At 33.1% G+C, this 12061-nt stretch overlaps 1 protein-coding gene across 1 annotated transcript in view; it reads right to left on the bottom strand.

Moving 5' to 3' along the window:
• Nachralpha4 (nicotinic acetylcholine receptor alpha4) overlaps window positions 1–12061 on the bottom strand; it is a 255707-nt gene that overhangs the window by 112840 nt on the left and 130806 nt on the right. Inside the window, exon 9 of the mRNA XM_071781731.1 lies at window positions 4453–4497. Coding sequence (XP_071637832.1) covers window positions 4453–4497 — 45 coding nt within the window. The remainder of the gene's footprint in view (window positions 1–4452; window positions 4498–12061) is intronic.

Genomic DNA, 12061 nt, shown 5'->3' with positions numbered 1-12061 from the left:
AATAGTTTCGGAATTATAAATGATCAAAGTTGATTAATAATATCACTCAAAATTCCTGTTATCAAACCTATACACGCATACCGATATATCATCTATTAATTTGTACAAATCTTGATAGTAATATCGATTTTACTATTTAGCTCATTTTTAGTAAAATCGAAAGAAAAAGTCAGTATAATTAATAATTACACTAATTAGTATTAGAATTTAGAATAAAATTTTATCACTAATTTTACTAGTAAATTTTAACTTTACATAAAAATTACTTAACCTGTTTTTATATAAAAATTTAAATGATAATTACACACTTGAGAAAAAATAATCGGTAGGTATCTTAGACGATGCTAACAAATTTATGAAATAAAACACAAGTACGATAGTCCATTCAAAACAATGCAAAACGCAATTCGAAATATATTCAAGTTTATACATTGAAAAAATGATCGTTATCCATAAATACATAAATACGGCACAAGATCATAATTTAAAAATTCTCTTATCCTACAGCTTCGATTTTCAGTTAAAATAAATAAATATCCGTTTCGATAGGCAGCAAGCATTTAATAATGTAATCAAAAATATAAGGAACGGAATATATTTGGCTAACACACGCGACTCTTGACCGTAATTTTGACTCACAGGGTAGAGCATTGTTCATAGTGCGTGTCAAGGTCTGGCACGACGCGCGGCGCGAGGCGCGACGCAATCATTCGTTCGCTGACGCCCGAACGAGCCGATAGTGACATTTTTCAATAATTTATTACTCATTTACATGGCGCTCAATTACTCAAGCGTCATGAATTACTCTCGTTTATACGAACCTACTCGTAAGATATTAGGCTAAAAATTATGTGTCTCGACGCAGATATTTGTTCGTTTGAGCTAGAAAGATCGGAGCGATAGAAACCGAGAATTTTAAGTCATCGTTTCATTAATATACTTACGACTTACGACCAATAATAATGTCAACGACGTTTAAACTAGATGTACGACGGTACATCGCGTCGCCCCGCGCGAGAGCTGGAACTGCTGGAAGTTGGAAGCTCTGGCCTTCCTAACCTAAATTCTGTCAGTCGACGCCGCGATGTCGCGCCGCACCGCGCCGAATATGTACGTATACGTCAAGGAAGGTGGAGGTGATGGAGGACGGCGCGGCGACGAGGGCTACGTTCGGAAAGCGCGCTATTAGCGCTATTGCATATCATTCTATCTTTATCGCTCATCAGGCGTAAAACAAGGATAGAATAAGCAAATAGAGCGCTCCCCGAACGCAGTCGAGGTATCCCGTGATTCCCGTGTACACTGATTCTTCGGATATATCGCCTTAAATTCTTCTCCGCAATTGGCGCAATTATACACGTAACCCACCCCACCTATCATTTTCAAATCGGAAAGTGCGGAGTAAAGTCTGTTCTACAACTAGATGTCGGAACGCAGCCGCATGCATGGTCCAATGAAGAAAATTCGTTCTCGAAAAAAGAAATTCTCTCATTGGGCCATCGGCTGCGTTCCGACACCCGAGTAGCCGACTCCGAAGTCCGACGAAGGTACAACTTCACTGTGTTATAGAACCGGCTTAATGCGTAAATCCGATCCGTGTGATGTAAGTAACGGGTAACGGAATGCCGCGTGTAGTAACTGATTGATATATAAAGACCAGAATATACATTACGGAATCTGTATTTAAAAAATTAATACATAGAATATTTCGTAACGATTGGCACGCAACGCTCATCGGCGTTTTTTCTGTGGTATAGGATGCATTGTGCTTGTAAGTTGCGCGTTGCTTTATTAATTACTTCCTCACGTATCGGTACGAAAAGTATGCCTTCATTGCCTTCGTATTAGTATAAAGCTCGATATGCCGTCGTCGTAGCAAGTATACCTACTGTAAGAGTGACGCTCGATGTAATTATTTCTTTTTTCAGCTCCATTGAATGACTCCCGTTTGAGAATCATGTACGCGTGATTGTAATTAACGGTATTTACGCGAGTGTTGTGCTGCGGCTGCAACTAAGAAATCTGAGAGGAGGAGGAGGTCTGGGAAGCATCGGGCGACGGCGGGGAGCACCGGGGTAAGTATCTAATCTCTTATTTACGATTCGCTATTTGAATAATTATTTATATTAGAGAGAGTCGCACTTTCATTTTTTATTTAGATTTTATAAAAGTTTATATAAAAAATTACTCTTTTTGATAATTATATAGTTATTATGGCAATTAGTTTTTAAAACGTTGGTTATTGTGAGCGCCAATTCTAACTTACATATTGTATATGTATATTACAGATCAACCTTTGCGTTATAACTCCGCCGCTGCGCATCGTGTGTCGGTGAGTGACAAAATATTATTATTTTCAACTAAGCTAATACATTTAAGAAATATTGTATCAAATATAAAATCTATATAAATGTATATACTGCACGTATGCTAAATTAAGAAGATACTTTATTAAGAAGATCAATGAATCAAATATTTTATAGATTTATGTATTATTATGTGTATATCTTAAACTGGATAGGCTATGATAAATTAGTAATATACTTAAACTTAAATATTGGAACGTGAGCAAATATTCATTGAATTATATATTGCACTGACCATTTTGCTTATTTACTGGCAGAATTATGACAATTTGAGTTTTAATTATTATTTAGTTGCGTAATGAAGCACCAAAAAATGCCAGCTATATGTGCTAATAACTAAAGCGATCTCAGTGATTCGATAATAAAAAGCTCATAAAATAAAGTTTTATTAACGAATCATTATTGACCATTTTGCTTATTTATCGGCATTTTTTGGTGCTTTATTACGCAATGAAATAATAATTAAAAGCTACACAAGTCGTTTGAAATACGTGGACAATTTAAACTCTATAGAAATAAAAAAAATAAAAAACATTTTAAAACAAAAATATTGATAAAAGATAATAGATAATAATAAAGTAATTTTTGTAATAGTAAAATTGTTTTCTAGTATAAATATTATTAGCAATTGAATTTCATAAAGATATTATTATTTTTTTTTCATAATTTTTTTGCCAAGCGCTTTATGCTATTTTTTTTTAGAAAATACAATTTTTATAAAATACAATTTAGGACACCATGAAGCTAAAAATGTTAATTTTAATATCAGGTACATAACAATTAATTAGAGGGGTAAAAACCACGGTAGTGTAAGTCAAATTTTTTTACATATTTTCTTATGTGCATAGATGCATGTACAGATTATGCACACAAGAAAATATTTTAAAAAATTTGACCTACACCACTGTGGTTTTTATCCCACCAATTAAAATTTTAAATTTATTATTTAGATAAGTGATTATAAACAAGGAGAAAAAGAGATGTATTTTAAATTAATTATAAATGCAAGATTATTAAATAACAATTTATTAAGTTTATTATATCTACAATGCACTTTATAAAGCTTATAAAATCTCTTATATAGCGGGATAAACGATGTACAACTGTTTTCAATTATTAATTCATAATTAATGAATCATCTAAAGTAAGTTTAAGCATATGTAAACGCAATTATAAGCGCAAGTATGAACGCATAAACTTTACGCGAACTTTAATCGAACATTAATCTTTAATTTTAACTATTATCATTTGAAAATTATCGTGATCTTGACATTTTTAAGATTTTTAATTTTGATTATAATTTTAAGAATATTTGAATAATCTTCAGAATATTAAAGCATTGTACGGTGATTGTGGCAGGTCTTGTATAAAAAAAGAATAGTCTTTTTGTGAAGGCAATTAGCATTTTCCTAGAAACCGTTAACGTCTAGACATTCCTGAAGTCCGTTAACGACGATGTTTTGAGAGCTTTGCGCGTCGTTTCGCCGAAGAAACAGACCGTAATCGCTATACTAATCGACGCCTTAATTATTCTTCAATTATGCGCGACGGTGCGCTACCCGTTGTCTAATTTCTCTTGCCTTATCCTGCCTAGTATTTTATGGTAAACGGCCACAACGTCACGCAGATACATCGGTAGATATATATGTACATATACCAGGTACCCATAATACAAGTAATTTGCCGTTCGTGTAACGTGAAGCAGCGAAACAGCCGTTGTTTCCCAAACGCGAACGTTTCGGTTACCTCGTTAATTTTCTCCTTCTATAATGTTCCTTCTAATGTTCGTAACGGTCCAATTACGCTTCTGAGTCTTTCTTTTCTACCAAACTTCGCGTATCGCTGCAGTTCGAAAAACGAGTGTTTTGTTTTAAAATACTTTACTCGCGCAATTAAATGCTGATTAAATAATATTGTTGTATCACGCAATTATATTATTTAAATTAATCTTTATTAAAGTTGTGCAATAACGTTAGAAATGCCAACGTTTTATAAATAATTATTTATTTGTACAAAATCGTAAGAAAAATGTTTCAAGGAGTACGTTACGAATTAAATATTTGAAAGAAAATTATTTATCGCTCACCTGTTCGACCCAGAGGTTCGTCGTCATGATCTGGTTTTTCAAATTCTGTAACAAAAACGTTTTTTTTTTAATAAACATAAACAGTATACATTTCTTAATTATGTTATCGTAAATTGATAATCCGTTTGCAATTATATATTCTATTTTATATAATTTATTTTAATTATTCTTAATTTAATTTAAGATATTTTTTACAATAATTTGTAATTTAATTTGTATTAGATTTAAAAAATTTTTTTTAAGATACACATTTTTTGATCGATTTATAGAATCTTTAATGCAATTAAGGTTTATTTTAAAATAATTATTTATTATTTATTATTACATAAGAAATAAATTATTTGACGTTCTTTGGAAATTTATTCAACACACACACTTTCAATAACAATTCTTACAACCCTATTTGGCAAGCGCTTGGCAACGGATCTCGATAGAAAGTGTAGGACATTCCTCGTCTCCTTTTTGCACTTGTCATCCACAGTGCATTGTAATTTCCGAATTCAACGTCGCCCCTCGACTAATTGGACCAGTTAGCTGCTCAGGCGCATAGATGGAACTTGCAGCCGTAATCCTAGAGTTATGGACTGCTGGAGTATGCGATTTTGGACTTTCCGCTATTTCGCGAATCCTCGACGTTCACAATTCAAGTTATACCACACACGGAATCTATCCGCGCCCTCATCTGTTTGCATATGCGAGCAAATCTAATCCTGATTGAATGCGAACGATGTGTGCCCGCGGAGACAAGTACATTCTCAAATATTTCTGCGATATTGATTCAATGGCTATTGACTTTTGGAGATACGATTATTAATTACTTATTAGTAAAACCGTAGGCGTTGCCATCGATACCGTCATAATTATTGCAATTGACAAAATTATTATCAAAATTATATAGGAGAAGGTGGTAATATGGAACCTTTTGTTTTTAAGCTATTTCTTGTAAACTGTAAGCTTAATTCTTTCATTCCTGGTATTATATATATAACTGTATCAAGATTCTCAATTCTTTTATTTTAGATAACATCATATACTTTAAGGTAGCTGTCTCGTCAGGGCATGTATTAGATAAAGTTTTCGATTTCGGTTTTTATATCAAATTATATGATCAGCTTTGCAGTCGATTTTTTCTGTGGCTCCTTACCGACTATTTACTCTAGAAAATCGATCTCGAAAATCACAAATTTTGCATTACTTCATACAGAAAAGAAGGCTCTATCACGGTTTCAATCACATATTTTCGTATTTTTCGATTAGATGAAGTGAGAAAAAAACATTGCTTTTTGTACATTAGATTTCGAAGAATCCGATGCAACCATAAAATATATAGGTTACCGGAGATTTTGCTGCTAATTTTTTAGTTTATTTTAGTGAAAATGCGGTAATCGAGCAGACATTTTTTGGTCGAGGTGAGGTTGGGAAGACTTGGCAACGCTGCTGGCTAATCACTGCAGTTGCAGGTTATGGGGCTCATCTTTCTTAGCCGAATTGGATAGTGATTGACACCCCTGTCATGCGTTTTGAAACCCTTTCTCAGTAATTGTCAAAATTCAATCGAAAAGGAGATGTAACCTCACTTGTAACCTTTCTCGACGACTCGCATGATCAGCTGATCAAAACGGAGTCAAATGAGAAAAATCACATAATTTGGAAAAAGTAACATACTTTGTCACGTATGAAATTTTACACCATAATTCATAAAATTATTTTTCCCTTAGCAAAAATTGCCTGAAATATATTTCTGAACGTGAAAACCTACAAACAGTCACATGACTAGCACGTAGCGAGACAGCTACCTTAAGTGTCTGATTATAAACGTTAGCTGTTAATCACGAACAGTTACAAATAAACAAAATTTTTACTTACACTGAGGGAAAAATATTGTAGAATCAACAAAACAATTTTGTTGATTTTTCAATTTATTGACCCAATTATTTATTTTATTGAATTAAGTATACGTCTATTATTTGAACAAAATGAAATAATTGAATTCTGAAAATGGTATCATACAAAATCATTTTTTTTAAATTAATGATTAATTTTTTTAAGTTAATGATCAATTTTGTTAACTCAAATAGAATAATTTTGTTGAACCAAGAACATTAATGTTTTTAAAAATAGTAAATTTATTCAAAGAAATATTTAGTTAATGTTATATTATGTATAATTGATAGAATAAAATATTTAGTTAAAAAGAACAAATCAATATAGTTAACAAACAAAATAGTCGAAAAGAACAAAATATTTTGTACAAATATTTTGTTAAGCCAATCAAATCATCTGCTTGGCAACATACAATTTTCCGGTTTTATTAAATCAACAAAATTTTTTTTGAAAAAAATAATTATTTCTCTCAGTGTACCTTTTAAACGTTCGAAAATCGACAAGTATGTTTCTTACTTTATTGTTATTGTCAAACTAGTGAATCTAACGCTCTTACGGCTCAAAGGGCAACTTAATAAACAAGTTCCAGCTGTCACCTATAAAATGTAGCTTAAAGTTTTTAAGATATTGAGGGGTTCCATATATTATCAGCAAGGTTCCATATTACCACCTTTTCCTCTATTGTGTTAACATTATTAATTTGATAACGTATTATTATTGCATTATCTGATATTCGGATATATTATGATATTTATTACATATAAACATCCGGTCAATGATTTATCTTCTCGCGGAGTGCAATTATATATTGTTGTTTTCACGTTGTTTTCGCTCTTTTAATTTCGCAATGCTAATGCGCCGCGGAAATTTATGTACAGCCATGAATTTCCGTTGTGTGTCGATACAATAAATATATACATTCACGATGTTGGGCGCTTCCGTTGTGACACCAATGAGAAGGTGTCCGACAAGGTAATCATCGCAACATAGTCGCATCGAGGGACGGTATTGAATGGATATTCACTCTGGGATGAGTTATCCTCCGCGATAGGAAGGCAGATTGCATTCATATGCAAATGTAATAATACCAATATCTAGCTTTGGTCTGCGAGTTTCGATGAATCGCGGATGTAAATGTAACGAAGGCCGGATGTATTATCGTGACGCTATCAAGAAACATTAACATTGCTTCCCGCGGAATCGCGGAAAGCACAATTCGGTCTATTACTTCTATAATTATTATATGATACTAGAATTCTATAATTATTCTATATATAAATTCTATAATTATTATGCTATTAGAAACGTATTAAATTAAAATAATAAATAAGATAACGAAACAATATAATATAAAAGGATCGTTTCCTTTTGGATAGCCGGCATTATTTAAATCCGCAATTTTTTTTATCGTTGTTGCAATTTTAAAAAGTAATAAACTAATACATATTGCATTTCTCCAATGTATCTTATTAATTTTCTATATTTTTTACACTAGAAATGCACCACTAACAAGGACGTTTATTTTTCTTGCTGAAGAGAAACGACACGTTACTTTTTGTTTGTACAAACGATGTTGCTTCCTTCCTTTCTTTCAACATTTTGATAACAAACGCAGATTGTTACTCGCGTGACTCCGTCGAATCGATTGAATTTTCGCGAGATTATATAGGACTCGTCGCGACGATGCGCATTATCGCAATTACAGGAGGGCAAAGGCTAATTAATTCGTGCGTATCCGATATACGCGCGCGCGCGCGCGCGCGTGTGTGTGTGTGTGTGTGTGTGTGTGTGTGTGTGTGTGTGTGTGTGTGTGTGTTCGCCCATTAATTCGCTCGAAATTAATGTCATACGGATTGTAGCCGTGGAAAGCGGAAAACTCGCGTTGTCTGTTTGTACGAATTTCCGCACCGATGCGAAAACGTCTGCACTCGTTGATGTGAATAATCTATTTTGACGTGAAACAGTGTCGAGAGTACAGCGGTAATAATGATAACAATAACAATAATAATTCCATGCTTCTTAGCGGTATTAATGCCTGCCAGTATTAATATAACAGCATAATAATGATAAATCTAATATAATATATAATGATATAGTAACTTAATATTGACATTATTGTGGACTGTCAATCATTAATGATAAATAATATCATAGTTTGACTTATGATATTATCATCTAATTAAACTGACACTAATAATGTAATGACGTAATAGCAGCAATAGTTCATTGAAGTCAGCGCTGATATCCTTCGCATTGATCAGCCATGACGTGAACAATTCGAAAAATACCAGAGTAACTCCGAACTGTTCTGCATCAATACCACGACGTATTACCGATTGCGGGCGGGGTGAAAGGTAATTAGCAAATTACTTTATGTGTAATTAAACTCTGATTGCGGTGGCGAGTGGACGCGTCGTACCGATCGCACGAATGTACGCGCGCTACCATTAGCGCGAGCGTGCTATATGTTAATTGATTCGACCATACGCGACGGCTTCCGGTACCTAGGTGGATATTAGACTCGCGTTGTGCTGGCCATGTGGATCGTAAATTGAAAATTCCTGTCGAGTTCTCGCGCAAGAGTATCCGCCAACCGATCGTTTCTAATTAATTCTCGCGCGCTATACGACATGTCGTATTCGGCTCTGTTGGTCAGTTCAGGAAAGGATGGATTGCTTTTGCTTTTTAGTAATTACGGCAACGATGAAGATGGGAATTATTGCGCAGGAGACATCTGACACCGTGACCCGTGAGAAATGAGAAACGAAAATTGTTGGCTACAATTATAGTTTATCGATTAACGTAATTTTTAAAAAACTTCGTATATTTTAAAGATTCTATATCTTTTTGTAGTCATAATATATTATTGGTTGAAGCTATAGAAAGTTTAATATTATACTCACTAGTAAATTACTCTACCGTAAAATATATATTTTAGAAAATTCGATTTGATCTTCGTCCGTTCTTTTACGAATTCACTCAAATAGAAATATGCCGTTCCTCGTATCGCTACAGTCAGCCTTTGCAATATTGCGAACGTGTTGCAGCTATGAGAAGGACGATCGTAGGAAAAGTGAAATAGTGAGTGGCAAGCGTTATCAGGCAGATCTAATTTGTATCGCTCTTCGAGGTTGTGACATCGATTTAACTCGAGTTGGTAGCAAATAAGTTTTGCACCTGCACGAACTTTTCAGCAATAGATATAGGAATGATATAAAAAAAGGAAATAAAACTCAGAACTGAAGCTTTTCGCATCAAGTAAATTTTTAGTCAGCAAATAAGTAGATTGTTTTGTAGCATTGCGAACATAAAGAATGTCGGCTTTGAGTATAAATTAAATAAATTGAGTGGACGCGGAAGAGAAGAGTATTTTATGTACAAAGTTTGCACGCGCGCGTATTCAGAGAACTATAAATTATATTTTTATGAAAGATTTATATTCTTTCGAAACGTAAAATATTAATTGGATTGAGCGGATTTATATATTTCTGAATCAGATTACTGATGAGTTCCAGCGCTGTAACACGAGATCCGAAATTAATTGGTGGCCATAAGTCACACGAACGGCAAATGTTATGAAGTTGACAGTATGACAAAGAACAAAGATAGCAAAATGTTCCCGAGAATAATTTCTTCATTTCTAACGTCGTAAATCAAGATGACCGATTGGAGTAGGATTAGAGTGACAAAAATAGATGTATGCTCGGAACGGCTGGCACCAAGAGATGAATAATGCTGTTTTCCGGCGTTGAATATTTAAGATTGTTGAATATTCACGAAACACGCAAAATGTTTCGGCGTGACAACCACGAATTTACGTGAAGCGTAATTTTTTGCTCATAACTGGAATTTTTTAGTTATACTAATCGCAAAAGATTTGGAGGGATATAATTATATCAAGTCCGAGATCTAAATCTTGTAACGTATAGTAAAGCTTATTTTTAATTAAACGTATTGAATTTTATTTTTAATTAAACGTATTACCGTTAAATAAATTTTTTACATGTTTCGTTCTATTACTTGCAATTACCGACGAGTGGCGGATAACATATTCTATCTAATCTGCTATTTTATAACGATTAGATATACGTATCTATATCTATTTGCGTTACGTTTCAGAACATATAATTATATTACTTCCAAACGTTCCTCTATTATACTCATCGAAAGAAACTCAATGTGTTTCACGTACCACGTTAATGAGCGCATATCGAACGTAAAGTACCCAGTTGCGGCCGACGTGAATTTGACGTGCGCTATTCAAACGCTCCGCGAGCAATGTGATCCTCTAAATGCATTAAACCGCAATAATTAAGAGGCATGTTGACGATCGGAAAGCTGCACTACGAATATCGATCAATGTTTAATCCAATTTTCTTCTGTGTTGAACTGCTGGAAATGAGTAGAATAAAGACTTTTCACGTACCATTTCCACGTATCTGATAAAATATTTTACTACGGAGATATTTACGGAGATGTTACATTATTCACGTGAGATACATTTACTGTTAGAGTTATATAAAAATATTATAGTACTAAAAAAAATCACTGATTTTTTGAGACGTTTTTAACGTTATTTATTAATATTTACATTTATTTGGCAAATGTACAATTTTCAAAAATTCTCTTTTGAAAACACTATTTAAATGGTAAAAATACACCAGAGAGAATTATTTCACTAGGGATATCTAGAAGGAACTTGGGTCAAGAAGGGAAGCTCGTTTATTTAAAAGTTTCAGGTGGAAACGGCGCATTAAATCCACTCGGTGCTTTTAGGCTTCTCGAAGCTTTCATGTGATTCTTATACTGTTTTCAGTTTCTCCGCGATATTCACGCGACGAGTAGAGCATGTCAACGTTTACGCTGTAAATGTAAGCGCGCGGTTGGAGAGATTTTTAATATACTATTTCTACAGATCTGACAACATTTTTTACATCACTGTATATTATATTATTTACTCATTATTACAATAAGTTTTAAAAAAGTTATATGAAAATATTATAGCATTAATTCACTAATTTTTTGAAATGCTTTTAATATTACTATTTATTAATATTTTTTACATTTGACATATACGAAGAAATCTTATTAAACGTGTTTAAAATATATTTGGTATAGATAACTAAAACTAGATTTACTTTTTTAGAATTTTTGATTTATCTGAGTCATCGATATAAACGAAATTATAAATGGATCGGAGAATAAAAATTGAAATATTTAAATCGCAATTGAAAGCATATTAGCTCTTTTAATATGTACATCTTTCAAATTTAGGCTGCACTTGCCCAAGATGCATACAAAAAAATAGTGAAATACATACACCACATATAATTTTAAATTTAATATATATATATATATATATATATATATATATATATATATACATATTTAATATATATTTGTAAAAAATATATGTATCTATATGTGCGTGTGTATTTCACCATTTTTTTGTATGTACCATTTTCCTGACGCATCTTGGGCAAATGCAATCCAAGTCTTAAAAATGCAAAGTTGTTATGGAATCATAACTACACACGTAAAAGTCGATATAGTCGATGCATAACAAGATGATTTTTATTTTATATTTGCATATATGATTTGCCTGTAGCCGTGAGTCGTGAGTCGTTGCACATGAATAATGTAAACTGAACGTCGCGATGCAAACGCATGAAAGTCGGAAAGCCGTTCGCGACGGAAGTCTTCCGCCACACTGCACAGTTGTCAG

The sequence above is a fragment of the Temnothorax longispinosus genome, chromosome 6 (assembly GCF_030848805.1).
Source record: "Temnothorax longispinosus isolate EJ_2023e chromosome 6, Tlon_JGU_v1, whole genome shotgun sequence".
Classification (NCBI taxonomy): domain Eukaryota; kingdom Metazoa; phylum Arthropoda; class Insecta; order Hymenoptera; family Formicidae; genus Temnothorax; species Temnothorax longispinosus.
This window is presented reverse-complemented; position numbering and strand designations above follow the sequence as displayed.